The 16,850-nt window shown below is 38.6% G+C and overlaps 1 protein-coding gene across 9 annotated transcripts in view; it reads left to right on the top strand.

The window, feature by feature from the left end:
• The first annotated feature begins 751 nt into the window (after positions 1–751).
• Positions 752–16,850, top strand: part of RFX1 (regulatory factor X1) — a 66,794-nt gene continuing 50,695 nt past the window's right edge. For 5 of the 9 annotated variants that reach the window (XM_087925885.1, XM_026711558.2, XM_087925883.1 and 2 more), the window contains exons 1-3: positions 841–978; positions 7,533–7,636; positions 11,239–11,521. In XM_087925885.1, the coding sequence (XP_087782011.1) occupies positions 7,559–7,636; positions 11,239–11,521 (361 nt within the window). In that variant the 5' untranslated portion in view covers positions 841–978; positions 7,533–7,558. Of the gene's footprint in view, positions 979–3,029; positions 3,209–7,532; positions 7,637–11,182; positions 11,522–16,850 lie in introns of those variants that run through there. The other 4 variants (XM_087925882.1, XM_026711557.2, XM_087925881.1 and 1 more) reach the window with 3 other exon arrangements.

Raw genomic sequence — 16,850 nt, 5'->3', positions numbered from 1 at the left:
TTTTGCAACCTTCTGACAAACACAGTCAATGGGGAAGCAACAACCATTTTCCTAATTTAACGACTGCAGTCATTCAGTTAACAAATGTGGCAAGAGAAAAGCCATAAAATTCACTTAACAAATTTCTCACTTAGCAACATGTCTGGAGGAAATCCATTGTGGTCGTAAGTCGAAGACTATCTGTACACACACACACGCGCGCGCGCACTCACACTCTCTCGTTCTGCTGGTGGGGTTTGCACAAGGCCACGAGTTTGATCGCCCAACCTAGAAACAGAACACGGCTAGCTGCTGATCCACAGATCGTGTCCAATGTAACGATTCAAGGGATACAGAGTGCAATTAATTACGACCGCTACACTTCATTTGCTTGTTTTTAAAAGTCAGAAAAGACCTTCGGCTGCATTTAAACTGCATTTCCCAGAAGTCAAAGAATTACGCATGCGTTTACTGAGTTTAACGGCGACTTAGAACGCCTTCCTCAGTCTATAGAAAGCTACCGAGCCAGTAAGAAACTGCCGCAGCTCCTAATTCGTTCGTGATGTCTTCAGGAAACACCTATCTGCTAGAATGACAGGTTCCTAATCAAATCCGTAGTTGGGATTATCAGATTTGCCAATAAAGTTTCCGGAAGGAGGCGAGGCTTAGAAACAACAGAAAGAAGGAAATGCTAGAACGTGATTGACAGTCGAACACCCAATAAATCCTACCCACCGTCCAATCGACTTCAGGCACCACCCATTCCCCCCCTCCCCTCACCGAAGTGGGTAGCAACAGTTGCCCCGGTGAGGGAACACGGAGGGCGCCATAGCCACCGTAGTCGTGGCGACCAGGAAGCCCGGCAACAACAACAACAACCGCCCACCCTCCCTGCCTCTGCGCGATTCCCGCCAAAATCGAGAGAGAGCACGATAGTCGCGACGACGTCCCCGCCCCCTCCCTCAGGGGACGAGGCCTCGCGGGGCCGGGACAGTCCAGGTGGGTTCGAGTTCGGTTCCCCTTCCTTTTTTCCGTAAAAAATATGGCGAAGCTTGTTGTTCCTCTTTTCCTTTCTCCGAAGTAGTCGGAGAAAAGTGAGGCGGAAAAGTGAGGTTTCCCCCCCCACCTCCGGTGTTGGGCCCTACCGCGGCCACACCAAACAGGGCTTGACGGGAAAGGGCCCAGGCCCTGAAAGGAGGAGCGTTAACTCTCCTCGGTGATTGGTGGGCGAGAGGGCCAATAGGAGTGGGTGGACACGCTTAGGGAGGCCAATGACACTTGGAGAGAGGCGGGTGCGGGCGATCGCTCAGGAAAGGGGAAAAGGAGAGAATCGTCATAAAGTCGCGGTGACGTCACGAGCATGAGCTTTTCTTGGTGAAGTTGCGTAGTAGCGCTAATAGCCCGAAGGAGTGCCTCTTATGAGAATTAATTAAAAGATAATAAAAAGGGTTTTTATAAAGAAGTCCTGGTCGTAGAGAAGGTGGCTATTTGATGGAATAACTCCCATGGGGCAAAGTCATAGGTTAATTATAGAGTATCTTATTAGAACCTCTAATTTGAAAACAGATAAGAGAGCTGGGAAGACTTTTGGGCAGGTCATAGGAAGTCATTTTTAGGCAAGAGGATAATGGCTAACAACTGCCATGTAAGAGCTGCTTACTTGGCTGTTTTTATACACGGTTTGAAGAATGTGATAGTTGTGTTGAGAAAGTGGGGTGGTTTTCTTGGGTGGGGGGAGGAATCCCTGCTCTCTGGTTCCTCAATAAAGCTCCTTGTCTGCTCTGGTGAAAGGCTGCTCACTCCTAGAACTGGCAATACTTTATAGGTATACCACTGGTTTTTCAAGACATAAAACAGATTCCTGTACCATGTTGAGAACAGATAATGGTAAAAGTAGTAGTGAAAGATTTTGAAATCAGAGGTTTTTGGACCATGTGCTTGAAACAAACCTATTGCTCACCGATAAGGCAGATTTTATGCAGACATTCTCAATTTTATTCTCTGGGAAACTCAGGATTGATAACTTTAAAAAAAATAAAAGGTAGCCTAAATAAATAGAAATCCTAGTGTGAATTGGTACTATAGGTGTTAAAATGCTAACGTGTATGTGTGCACACACAAAAGACACACTGCTAATGGAATTGACAGTATATCTGAATCCTCAAATAAGGCAAACATTACTGTTAAATGTAACTTCAGATTAACAGGGATATCTAAAAGCCTGTTTCACAGGGGTATCTTTCAGAGTGCTTTAGGTAAAATTATTTGTGTCCTGTGCTCATGGCTAGGTACAGAGCAAATCCCAATTGGGTGAGAGCAATGATAAGAATAAGGTAAATAAGTTAAATGTAATGATAGTATAAGAGAAATAAGAATGATTATGGAATATATTAGGATTTGTCATTTATGTATTTATTTTTACTCCATTCAGTACATAAATATGAATGAATTATTGTCTTACAGGTAGTTCTTATTTAATAACTGGTCACTTAGCAACCAATCAAAGTTACAACAGATCCCCCAGCCTGCATTTACATTTTTTTTTGCCAGAAATCTCTGCTTACTTTTGATTTCTGACAAAAAAAGCCAATTGAGAACAATTAGTTCATTTAACAACCACAGCATTCACTTAACTGTTATGTTTGCCATACCACCATGTATGCTTAACAACTGCTTCAAAAACATGTCATAAAATTGGGTCAATCATGTGATGACCCACTTAACAACTAGCATGATTTATGACTATAATTCCAAGCTCAGTTACAGTTGTAAGTTGAGGACTTCCTGTATTTTCCTAATATATATTCAAGATAACATTACAGCCTAATGTTCAATTTCCTCACTTTGAGAGATCTGGGTATTAATTTAGGTTCTAAAGAAAATTCCTATATTGAAAAGTTGATGAATTGCTTCACATTTTAAGGTACTTTTCACAAATTGGAAATTGAAACTAAATTGAGATGAAATATTTTTGACCATTCTAGAGATACTGAATGAATGCCAAATACTGTTTGATGTCCTAATGATGTGTTACATCTAATGTTTTACAGGCTATTAAATTTGATTTGGATCTAAATGTTAGTTTGCATTTGGGGGAGGTACCTTTGATTTCTGGAGACTACCTGACAAATGCCTGCAGTTTTCTTGGCAAGATTTCAGAAGTGGTTTCTTGGTTTCCTAGGATTGAGAGTGACTGGCCCAAGGTCATCCAGCTGATTTTGTGCCTAAGGTGGGACTATATCTCGCAATCTAGTTTCTAACCTGGTGCTCTAACTTCTATATCAGACTGGCTCTCTTAGTTTGCTTTATAAGTAGTTAAGATCTTTATGGCTTCTGCTACTTATTCCCTTTATAGTGCAGGGGTCACCAACCTTTTGGACCCCAGGGACCACCAAACTCATAATTTTAAATCCTGTGGACCATTAATATGGATTTTGAGTGATGATGGCTTGCTGATCTGGTGGGGGAGGGAGAGAGGGAGGGAGGGGGGGGGAGAGAGAGAGAGAGGGTATCCTGCAATCCCAGATAAAGAACGAATGATCGGTAGGAAAACAGAGTGGGGGATTTTCCTGCAGACTTTTTGGGATTTTCCCAGGGTCTATGCAGAAAAAGCAGAAGCAGCAGAGACCCTGGGAAAATCCTCAAAAAGTCTGCAGGAAAATTCCCCACCCTGTTTTCCTACTGATCAATCATTCTTTATTTGGAATTCTCCAGCTCCATTTTCAGGGGGAGAAAGAGAGAGAAAGACTTTTGGCTTCATGCAAGGAAAGCAGCAGAAGCAGCAGAAGTCTTTCTCTCCTCTGGACTTCCGGTTTGAGCTTCTTTAGTGACAGACCGAAACTTCGTCTCTGTGAGGCTTCGATCCATGCTTGCCACTGGAGTGCCCCGAACCGGCTGGTTTCGGGGCTAAGCCACCCTGTAGAGGTGGTGAAGAGGGGGGAAACTGCCAGCAGGGTTGAGGAGAACCGCATCTCTCCTCCCCAGCTGGCCATTACTCCCTTTCCCGAACGCAGTTGCAGCGGTGGACAGAAATGGCCACCACAAAGAAAAACTCGACTGGAAAAGAATGTGCAGGAGGAAGATAAGAAGAGAAAGTTTTGGTTGACCAGGTCAAACAGCAAAAGCAACAAATAAGGTACCCTGGAATTGAAACTGTTAAAAAACAATAACATTGTTCCCTAAGAAGATTTTTAAGCTGCAAAGGAGAGAGAAAAGGGAAAAGATTTGGTTTTCTCCTTTTCCTATACTGACAGCTAAAAGACTTAAGCAAGAAATTGGAAAAAAATCCACTTTGACATCAGTAGGCATTTAATGTTGAAAATAAAAAGTCAAAGGGATAATAAAAGATTTCTGGATAATTAAAAGCTTTTGAAAACAGGAAAGGAGAAAAAAAGAATAAAAGGGTAGGATCTGGAATGGAGGAGACTGCCTGGAATTAAAAAAGAACTTACAACAAAATCTCAACAAGACTTCTAAAAGATACATTCTAACTGAAATATCGCAACAAAAACCCCAGGAAGAGAAAGTCGAAAAAGAAATAAGAAGATATAACTCGGGACTATCAGGATTACTTGATGATTTCTGGATTCTTGGTTATTGTTTTGAATGACTAAAATCAATCGGGTGGTTGTTTAAAACTGTTTAAAATGGCTCCACTTTTAGAGGAACTGAAAATGGAACTTAAAAAGTACAAAGAAGATGCACGAGAAGGGAGAGGTTCTTTTGGCTTCATATTTCAGTTTTTAGAAATGGAGATTTGGAATTATGAGAAACAACAAGAAATGCCTGCAGAAGATTGCGACAAAGATTGCTTTAATGAACAAGTAATCTTAGATGGGGAGAGAGGAAAGGGGGGAAAGAGAATGGAAAGTTTAAGATTGGGAAAAACAACTCCAAAAAACCCAGAGTGAAAAATAAGTATAAAATCAGAAAGCAACAGAAGAGGGAAATAGAGAGACTAGAAGTAGAGAGACAAGGGGGTAAAAAGGGGAAGGAGAAGATGAGAGGGAAGAAAGAAAGGAAAAGAAGTTATAAAGGACAGAAGCAAAATATAGAGAAACAGGGCCTATTTAGAGATAATGGGTGAAAACTTAATGGAAAAAGGGATTCTGCAAAGGTACATAAGATAGTATGGTTATATTAGAAGCAGAAATAATTTTAGAAAATATAAAACAATGTATGATTAAAATGTCTGATAAAATAGCTATCGTAATTCAGTGGAATGCTTGTCAATAAATAAATGTAACAAAAGGTATATTTAATGATTTATAAAACGTGAAGAGAAATAAGGGAAAAATTAATTATGGAGATTATATGTGTTTTTAAGGAAGTATGATATTTAATTGAAAAGTGTTAAAGATGTTAAGATTTTAATGATTATTAATGATAGAACTGAACTGGAATGGAATGAGGGTTTATAATTACATATATTTACATTTTTTCTTTTTTTTTAAAGAATATAGTGTGTATTATAAGAATGTACCAAGCAGAATTCGATTGGAAGTTATGTATTATGTATTATATTGAAGGTCATAAACTTAAGGTATATATTGAAGTTTAAATAAGAGTTGAATGGATGTAATTAAAAGATATAAAGGTGTCATACTCCAATTAGTAACTACAGAAGAAAATTTGTTTAATGAGAAAAGATAATATGAAATTGAAACAGAACAGACAAAAGTATAAATATAATGATTTGAATTGAGATGAGATAATCAAAATAAAATGGAGAAAATTAAAAGAGGGGAAAAACTATATAGAAAATGTAAAATAGTATAAGATATGGAAAAAGGAGCATGAAATTGAGTTTTGTGTCTGTATAAAGAAGTTCAACCCGGGACCATGCTATTTTCAAAAAAGATGTTTTACTTGTATTTTGTATGTGTGAAAACCCAAATAAAACTTTATTAAAAAAAAAAGTCTTTCTCTCCTCCAAACTTCGCCAGAATGGCGCAGCCTCTTGGAGCAGGATGGCTTGCAGGGTCCCAAAGACTCATTTCTGGCAGAGTTTGGGAGAGAGAAAGCAAGAAAGACCAAAATGTCCTTGAGATGAGGTGCAGTTTTTTGAACACCCCAAAGTGTGTTGACATGACATTGATATAGGATAAGGACATGAAGAGGACCTCCAGGCACGTAAATGCGATCATGGAATTGCAACAGGTCCCCAGTATACCCCCATATTTTCTCTTGTCTCCCATTCTCATCCAATTCTCAACGCCGAGCTACCACAAATGGATCCACCGCTGCGCCTCCTGAATCCTCACTCGAAGGTCCACAGGTTCCTTGGTGGCTGCAAACCGCTCCAATGGAATCACCATCCGGGGCAAGATTTTGTCCTCCCTTCAGGTATACTCAGGCTTCTGGGATAGTGCATCAGCGTGTTGATTCCACCCACTCGGAACATAGGTCACCCGGAAATCAAATCGGGCAAAGAACAACAACCATCTCACCTGACGCTGGTTCAATGTCCAAGTTATACATAGGTGTTCCAAATTGTGATGATCCGTCCGAACCTCGATCTGGTGATGAGCCCCCTCCAGGTGGTGCCGCCATGTCTCAAAAGCGACCTTAACCGCCAACAGCTCTTTGTCTCAAATTGTATAGTTGCGCTCTGGAGCCGACAACTTTGGGGAATGATAAATGCAAGGGAACAAGGTGCCTGCAGGAGCGTAGGCCTGGAGGAGCACCGCACCAACAGCCACATCGGAAGCATCTGTTTTCCCCACAAACAGCCAGAATGGATCAGGTTGTTTCAGGATAGGCTCCTTGCGTGCAGCCAAAAGCAGAAGAAGAAAGAAGTGGAAAGAAGCACCCCAGTAGCCAGGCGAGGCACGAGGAGTGAGTGGAGCAAGTTCCCCCCTCCCCTCACTACCTTGTGTTGTTCGCAATGCAAGTGATGCAAACCTTATGCTCCCGCAGGCCATGTGGGCGGCGCAACCTTGTGTTCCCGTGTAGGCTGGATTAATTGCTTTGGGAAGTGCTTTGGGGGTGACATTTCTCTGCGGACCACCAAAATTTTCTCTGGACCACCAGTGGTTGTCCCTGGCAACCACTGTTATACAAAATTTACGATAACAAACAAAAACTAAAGCAATGGCTGGCCGGACTTTAGTACTTTTGAAACATTAAAAGAATGTTCCCAGGTTGTAAAATGGCCACAAAATTCAAATGTTTTAAAACTGATCCTGCTGCGTAGGACAAGGTAGAGTTTAGCACTTCAGTACATTACCAAAAAGTCATAGCCATTTAGAAATTACTAGCATCAAGTTCATCAATTTCAATCAACTTCATGTTTTATGTTCATTGCATGGATATTCTCATTTAATGTAGGAAGAATAATTGTGGAATTTATTTTATGTTTGTATGTTTAAGATCCAGAAGTTACAGAAAGATGACGGTGCTTGGTTGCTTTGGAAAGGCTGAATGAAAATAAGTACTAACCATGTAATTGCTTGTGGGAGTTGGTGGTTTGAATTTCCCGAGCAATGAATGTAATTTCTGATTCTTTTTGAAAATCCAGATTATACTTGTAATGTTGGCCTTTATCATTACAGGTTTAATTATAGGCAACTAGAACTACATGCCATATAATAATACAACATTTTTACTGGAATATGCAGTTTGGCTACATGTGAAAACCATTCCATTCAAGAAAAAGGTATTATTAAAATATTTTCAATATTTAATTTTTACTTCAGCTGAAAATATCCAGTAATCAGAACCATCAAATACATTGCTTAGGGTTGGAGAAACAAATTGTAATAAGTCTGATTGTATGAGAGTCCTATGCATGATTTCATCCAGGCACTGATACATACTTGTTTTATACAGCAGAAAGTGTTTCTAAGAAAAGTGACAAAACTGCCATTGCTCTGGCGTTTGCCCATGATGCATTCCTTTTCTTATTCATTGTGCGATCTGTCTATACCCATGTTACCAACTTTATTTTGCTGATCAGATGGAAGTAAAATTCTGGAGATGTGTATAGATCCAATCTGTCCCAAAAATGGTTAAATACCAGCTTTGGGACAGATTGGTGTCATATAAGGGAACTGGACTTTCTTGACAACCTTTGCTTTTCATCCAAGAAGGAATGGTAGAGAATTGAAGGATTTATATTCTTTGCGTATTCATCTGATCCTTAGAATTCTTAAGGGCAGTCAATAGCTCAGTCGTTGAGGCCACTTGATGCACTACCGAGAAAGTTCCATACCCATTTGCACTCAGATGACCCTTGGGATATAGATAAAGCCCCAAGTGACCTCAACAACTCTGAGAGAGCTCAACAACTCAGAGCTAATGACCGACCTTCAGAGTGCTAACAACCAGATAAATAAATCCTTCCATTCCCCATCATTCAGCCAGAACTAAAGAAGCTTCTTGGATGAGAAATGAAATGTTTTCAAGGAAAAAAAACAAGAAATTGCTTTCTGAACAGCTCATTTGAGACAACCATGATTGAGAATCTCCATCGACGTGGCATCAATTGGTTTTACTGTACTCTGTTCCCTGGGTGGCATGATATGCTGCTCTTGAGTTAATGCTGAGGTTTAAAAGATTATTTCAGAATTGTATTATGGAATAGTTGGGTTTGGATGCACAGTATGCAGCTGTTAACTTTTAGAGATGTTTTCATATTCGCAAGAGTATACCCTGTGAACAGAATTGTGGTACTTTAGGCAGGATTGTAGCTATTGGGATAAGAATATATAATAGCAATAGCACTTAGACTTATATACCGCTTTATAGTGCTTTACAGCCCTCTCAAAGCGGTTTACAGAGTCAGCCTATTACCCCCAACAATTTGGGTCCTCATTTTTCCCACCTCGGAAGGATGGAAGGCTGAATCAACCTTGAGCCTGGTGGGATTCAATCTGCCAAATTGCAGTAGGAGTTGCTTGCAGTACCGCACTCTAACCATTGTGCCACCGAGGCTCATAATGCCTAGGAAATGTCATTCTTTTACAATATAAATAATTTTTCCTTTTTATTTTTTTATGAATTCTCTCTAATTGCATAAAGTAATTTTAATTTTTTTTGGAAAGATAAATATACAAGGGCAGACATGAAAATTTTTTATATGGATCTTCTTTTCAATTTTAATTTCTCCCTGCAGCTGAAAACTACAGTATATTTGGCAAGTGAGGGGAACAAATTTTGAACTCTCCTTCACTACTGAGAGCACTTGTTGCCTCAGTTATTAATTTGAGAGTTTTTATCCTAGGATGTAGATAAATGTTTATCCTTAAAGGAATACTATCCTTCAATTCAGTAGATATGCCGTTAGTAATGCTCTGTCTGTGCTGGATTACTTTCCAGAAGATTTACTTTCCAGCAGATCATAAAATCACAGGATTGGAAGGGACCTTAGAGGTCTAATCAAACCTCCTGCCCAGAGCAGGAGAACATATTCCATCCTGATGAATGGCTGGGTCCAGTCTTTTCTTGAAGACCTCCAGAAAGGGATCACCATAACTCGGGGAGGCAAGTTATTCCATTGATTAATTGTTAAGTTCTTTATGCAAATGTAATAGTGAAAAATAGCAATAGAATGGCAACACAGATTAAGCTATGTCAGACTATGATTATGGTTTGTTTTGACTTGCCATATCGTGTGAATTGGCCATTTTAATTTGTAGACCATGGTTAATGGGCAGTGCAGTGTATCAACCCAACCAATTGTATCAGTACAGCCTCTGAAACTAGCCATTAGGTAAGAACCGGATTTTCAAAGGTAACATTCCTCTGTATCAGTAAAAGACTTAAATATGTGATTCTGCTTTGGATGAAGTCTGAATTCTTAAGGTTCTAAAAAGAGCAAAGTTATTTTCAAGTTCAACTTGCACAAAAAAGAATGAGCAAGCCTACTGGAATCTTTGGAATGCAGTCTAAGCAGCATACGGCCATGTTGTGCATGTCTTGATGCCTTCTACAGTTTTTATGTTTTAGTATTGTATTTTTAAGTATTTGGACATTTGAACTTGGAATAATTTGTAATGCTTGTTTGGTTAAAAGAGGTTTTTATGGTCATCATAAAGGGTCAGAAAAAAAGTTTTCCTTTCTGAGACCTGAACGTTCAAAAATAGATAGTGCAGGACTCATATGCAATTACCAGCCTGCTTCAGTGAGGCAGCTTCTGATTTTCCTGACAGAGTTAAGCAAAAAGAATGATTGTACACTAATCATTTTGTCTGGCTGTCTGAGAAAAAACAGCCTTACGCAAAAATAATAATTCCAGATAAATTGTAAAATATTCTTTAGCAACTGTGGTGATTTTCTTAACTACAGTTGCAAAAAGGTCATAAAATTGGGTATGATGATATGATAACTCAATTAACCAGTACAGCAATTATTGATGAAATTTGCAATCCCAATTGTGGTTGTAAGTCAAGGATTACCATATATGCTCCTTCATGTATGAAGCAGGTTTTTACACAACCTCACTGCATAAAATAAGGATTTACTAAACATTGCTGTTGAGGTTCTCTGCAATTGTCTCTCCATTATTCTTTTAGCTTTAAACAATAAAAGGGGTTATTTTGAAGCATTTGACCATCCCCATTACTAGGTTGTGATTACAATAGTCACTTTTGGGATTTATCATGTTGTTTGTCTGTGCATAAAATCAAATAGAATGTGATTTTATATTGTCCATAGAGGCATATTAAAGTTCTTTAAAACAGCTCTACAAAATACTATGGAAGTTTGCAAAATTGGCGAAGACACATTATTATGCACATTTAACCAGAAACACTGGGAGCAGAATGTGACAAATAGTGAACAATTTATTCTGAATCTGGCATGTTGTAGCATATTTTCTGTCTTAAAGTTCATACTCGGTCCTCTATTCCTTATCTTAACTAGCTGTAATGAACATTGTAAGCAAGCTGAATTTCTGAAGATTGTGAGCAGGTTTGTGTTTCATAAAAGAATTCTGAAAAACATGATTTAAGTAGTCCTACAGATTATATTTAAGTGTTGTGCATTTTCCAGACTAATATTTCACATGCACTAATCGATGTTCCTAGTGCTATTCTTTTCAATAATTGATTGTAATTAGATTTTAAACATGGTGAGTTATTAAGTTATCACTGTGAATAGAACTGTAGGGAGTTCTTTCTTTCTGTAGAATGCTTTATAATTGATTAATTATTTTTCTTTTCTTTTTTGTTCTATTTGTTTTTCCTTTTCTCTTCAACGAAAGGAAGCAAAAAAGCCTTATTTATTATCATTTTCCCCACTGTTGGCATGGCAACACAGGCTTACGTTACCGAATTGCAGGCAGCCCAACAACAATCACAACAACAGCAACAGTCTCAGCAACAGCCAGCAGCAACAGCAAACACAACAACACCAGTGGTGGTGGCAGCAGCAACTCAACAACAGTATGTGGCAGAATTGCAAGGTGCCCAGCAGCAACAGCAGCAGTCAACCCCAAAACAGTATGTTACAGAAATCCCAACTTCTCAGACACAGGCTCCACCCACTGGACAACAGACACCAACGCCTGCGCCACAGCAGTACATTGTAGTGACTGTTTCTGGTAAGTGTTTAAGGGGTGAAGGAAAGTAGGGAGATTGTCAGGAAAAAAAATGAGAGCGGTCATTTGGAGAGATTAAATGCACTTTATTTTCTGTATTTTTTAGAATATAAGACACTCCAGACTATAAGATGTACCTACCTTTTGGGGAGGAAAACAAGAAAAAAAAATCTGTCTCCCAGCAATTTGCCTCCTTCAGCAAATAGCAAACAGCCTGGTCACCTTCAGCACAGCCTGATTTAGCACAAGCAGCTGATTGGTTAGATCGGCTTCCTGGAATACTCCCTATCACCTGTTCCAGACTGCAGGGATTGTCGCCATCACTGCGCACCCCATTTCAGCCTGTTCTAGGTGCCAGGCATTCCCGCCACCACTGATTGCTGCCAATCGCCAAATGGCTGTGGTAGTGATCGGCGGTAGGGGCGATCTCCACCGCCTGGAACAGGCTGTAAACAGGACGCGTGGAGGCCAAAAATGGGCTGCGCAGAGGCCAAAAATGGGGTGCACGAAGGCTGAAAATGGGGCGTGCAGAACCTAAAAATGGGGCGCATGGATAATGAAAATGGGATATGTGGAAACCAGCTGTTTGCTGCAAGGAGGCAAATTGTTGGGGAGGCAGAGGCTGAAAGGTGGTGGCCAGTGGTGGGTGGTGCTTTGGCAACATTCGCTCCATAAGATGCACAGACATTTCCACCCACTTTTTTTGGGGGGGCGGGGAAGTGCATCTTATAGACCTAAAAATACGGTATTTACAGCCTTCAAGTAGGGGAGCTTGTGAAAGCCATTATCAGTGCCACTTCTGTAAAGACTATCAAGTAAAATTATAATCAGCCCAAATATCAAATATTTCTGATTCAACCAGTTTGGGAATACTGACAACAGTAGCTGGCAATATCCTTCCTAGGCAGCTTTTAGGAAATATTTCCCTTTGTTTCAAGCACAGAATCTTTTCATCTGCCTTGAAACCTATTTGTGAAATATTTCCCTCAAATATTATAATCATTGAAGATCCCATTGCATATCTATGTAACTGAGTATATTTATAATTTGAACATATCTCCAGATAGCTTTCCTTAATTTGTAGTTGTGTGATTTGCATTTCATAGCTTCTTGGTCTATCTTTACTAGAAGAATGCGGTCGATTTCAAATGATAATTTGCTTAATCTCATCAATCCCACATGAAGTCCTTTTAAATTTACTACTATATTTTAAAACTGTTCTATTGAAATATGTATGTACAAAAATATAGGGTATGACTGTATTGAAATGCATGATTAAAAGCTTAGGTGAGAGAAGTGATTTAAAATTGGTTTGCAAAAGTCAATTGAAGCATTCATTGAGGATTTCCAGATCCAGCATTTAATTTGTCTTTAAATATATTTTCTAATTCTCAATCAGCTATTATGAACAATTAGTGTCCATCTTTTAAAATTATATACTTAATTCTTATTGTAGTAGTTATATTGTATACAGTTATCACAAACACTTAATTAGTGAATACTGAAACCCCCGGGAATGTCTACGTCGAGTGACTATATTTTTCACTTCTCTGCATATTCATGAATGAGCATGAAAGCTCTCTTGGTATTGATTTTGCAGTTACAAATAAATTTTGAGTAGGGAATTAGCAAATACAGAATAGTCTCAGCAAATTCATTCTGGGTCTTGCATCAACAATGAAGATTTGCATTTAGAACTTAGGTATGATGATGAGACTAGAATCTCTTCCTCCTGTGTGGTATGCAACAGAACCTTTCTTTCACTAATCAGATTTTTATGATAGATAGTTCCTGTATATTTTCAATGATAGCCCAAGAATATTAATCTATGTACAAAGTTTTAGAAGATATGACATGAACTCTGCATCACAGCCCTGCACAGACCTGTAAGGGTGAGATTCCAGGACAGTTGGAAATGTAATATAATAGATTGCTTAATTCTTCTGCTTACATTAATAATAATTGAAAATAGTCTAAGAAGAGTTCAGTGTCTGTCTGACCCAAGTGGAAGGCTGCTTCTGACATGTCAGAGCAGATTTGGGCTAGGGTTTTAATACTTGAATGAGAGACTACCAGAGAATTCCAGGGCTTGCAGGCAGGACTAGAAAGTTAAAAAAACAAACCAGCAAACCAGAAGATAGCAATGGCATACCATTTTGGCACTATTACCAAAAATTGCGTATGCATTATTATAATTATTTTTAATCTCGGCTGTCACATTTTGTTTCATGTTTTTAATTTCTGTATACAGTATACTTTTGTGTTGTAAGCTGTCCGGAATCTAGTGGAACGAATAGCTATAATATATTTAATAAAAATAATAATAATGAATATAGACATGTTTATAAAATCGTGATGAGAGAAGTTTCATGACATATTTCTTTTACATTTACATGATAATATTTAGTTTCATTTGAATTTTGTCACAACAGAAATTTACATTTGAGCTGCTTGAATGACTACCATCATTCACGTATTATGTGAATTTTCTACACTTTGTTTTTGCTATAGATTGCACAGAGATTAGAGAGAGTTGGAAAATTACAGAAGAATGGGAAAAAGACTGGAAAAAAAGAGCCATCTTGATCTAGTGGTTAAGGCACCAGGCTAGAAACTAGGCACAAACTAGTCCCACCTTGGACATGAAGCTAGCTAGATGATCTTGGGCCACTCATTCTCTTTCTCAGCCCAACTAATTTCACAGAATTGTTTGCTGTAGGAAAAAATAGGAGGGAGGATTATTACATATTTTCAATGCTTTGAATTATTTATAAAAATAATAAAGGAAGGACTTTAAAAAATTCTGCCTAGTAATTTTCAGTGCGACTTTATTTGACTTTTGTGCAAAGAGCATATTATATTAGTGTCTCCATGACCAGGGTTCAGCAAAAAATTTTGGTTAAGGATTTTTCATCTCAGAGTTCTTTTGTTCTGCACCCTTCTGAAGGATTTTAGCTCCTCTCCTTTCACAGAGTGGAAATCCATAAGCGAGATGCTTCATCCTATAGCTGCCAAAGGATTTCAGCTCCCCTGTATCCTTTGTGCTTTTATCCTCCCCTGCTGGCTTCTCTATTGACTTCCTGAATTGTCAAGCAACCAGATCACAGTCATGTGACCATGCAGGGGATTAGGGTGACATTTTGCAACAATCAGAAGTGCCTTATGCACCATAAAGCACCCTTTCTGAAGCCATCGTTAATTTGAATGATCATTAAGCGAGGGCTATGTCTTGAAGCCAGCAAAGTTCAAATGAGGAAGTAGGATTGCAGATTGTTGTTCCACTCAGAGCAGATATTTCTGGGATAAATGAGCAGGTTATTTGAAATAGGATAATATTGTAGCTGAATCATACTATTTTCTTATGTGTGTGTGGGGGGGGGGGTTTGATATATGGTGGTTAATCTGTTGGCATATGGAAGTTGTACATTGAATTTTGTTTTTGTTTTGGAGCTATCTTAGTAATATCACAGTATCACAAAGATAGGTAGTTCAGGATTGCGAACAGTGATTGTTTGTTTTTGATTGAGGTTATGCTGGAATAAAAGTTAATGCAGCTTCCCCAACCACTAAATAACAAGAACTCTCAACTTTCTACAATGTTTGACAGCATGATTGGGGTGGGGTCTGGATCAGAGAATAGGGACCTAGAGAATGCTTTTAATTCATAGGCTACTGATTATCCTGTAATAGTGACTTTTTTTCTCTGTAAATGCAGAGTACTTCTCTCTTCTCCAACTAGACAACCCATGCCCTGTTGATACATCCTTATCTAGACTCAGACTTAGAAAAACTTTCTTGTCACTTTGAATGCACGCTGATCGGCATACATTAAAATGAAACTACGTTGCATACAGCTCTCAAATGGTCTCCACCTCTAATATTAACATAAACATGACAAGATAAACAAACAAACAATTAAATGCAAAATTATGCATGTATTAAATGCAAAATTATGCATGTATATATGACATGGAGAAACAACACAGTCTAGTTCAGATGTATACAGAAAAGGAGTGGGAGTAGGCAAGGTTTCCAATGGCCTGCCTTTGACTTTCCATTGAGTTTGCTTATGGGAATCTGACAGGGAGCATTGAAATCTCCCTTGCCCTTGCCCTGCCCTGGTCTTCCCTACCAGGAGTAAGTGGTTATTGCTATAGTGAATCATCGCTATAGAGAGCCATTGGTGTAGATTTTGGACAGATTCTGTAAGTTAGCCCATTTGGTAGTATCTTGATTCAAAAATTGCTGCTCTATGATACACTGTTTCACCTAGTTAATGACAGCAAGACTTTTGGTAGTATATAGATTTATTGGAATTTATTCTGTTTTTATAAAGCAGCCTTCCTTCAGTTTAAGAGTTTCAGTATATGCTGAGTTCTGTTTTCATATGTGCATTGGCGAAAATCAGAGACAGTAAAAGGTAAATTCGTTCATGTTGGGATACAGATGATTTTGAATTACACCAATTTTCCATCCAGCAAGTAGAAGCAGCAGCTGATTTTCAGCTATACTGCAAAAAGTGAAAGATAATTATAAATACAATGTTCAAAGGCACCATAGATAATCCAACTGAGTTGCTTTTTTGTTTTATTAAATGGTTATTGATATTTTTTTTAAATCAGTGTGTACAAAATTCATTTAATTGACCTATTTTTGCTATTTGGCCCTTGTAACAAAATACATGCAAGCCAAGAAAATGACCTTTGTGGTAATGATCACTTTCTTTTCTGGCTCATTCTAAAGTTAAATACCCACACTCTCAGTTTCCCTTTCTTTTGGTGGAATTGAACTTAACATATCTCTGCAAGTACAATTTTGGCTCAGGTTCAAGTAGATTATGTTGCTGTGATTGCCTTTCACACAGTTGCCTTATAGTAAATGATGTTGACTTGCCAAGGTAGGAATTTCAGTGCTTGGTATTTTACAAAAGCATTGATGTCTAGAAGGGATGTGCTAAATTGACATTGATTAGAGAGCTGAATTGTCTTTGCTCTCTGCTGAGAGAGCAATGAATAAAAGGAAACAAACTCGTATATAAACATAGGTTTATTGTTTTACATGTTTGTTAAATTTATAAGGCTCCATTCAAGAGAAAAGCTTGTGACAAAAGCCTGTGGAATCCTGTAAGATGCTCTTTAAGCAGGAGCCAAAAATCCAGGAAAACTCTAGGTAATGCAGCAGTTCCTAAAGGGAAAATTCTTTCTCATCCAGTATTAAATGAAAATTTCCAGGATTGGGGATCCAATAATCCACTGTGACTTAGCTTTGCTAGGGTTGAGCTTGGGTCTGTTTCTCTTCGTCCAGCCTCTCATAAACTCCAGACATAGGGATA

The sequence above is a fragment of the Pseudonaja textilis genome, chromosome 2 (genome assembly GCF_049901715.1).
Source record: "Pseudonaja textilis isolate UNSWEBS1 chromosome 2, rPseTex1.2, whole genome shotgun sequence".
In the NCBI taxonomy this organism is placed as follows: Eukaryota; Metazoa; Chordata; class Lepidosauria; order Squamata; family Elapidae; genus Pseudonaja; species Pseudonaja textilis.
The sequence above is the reverse complement of the archived record's forward strand: the minus strand, read 5'-3'. Positions and strand labels throughout refer to the sequence as shown.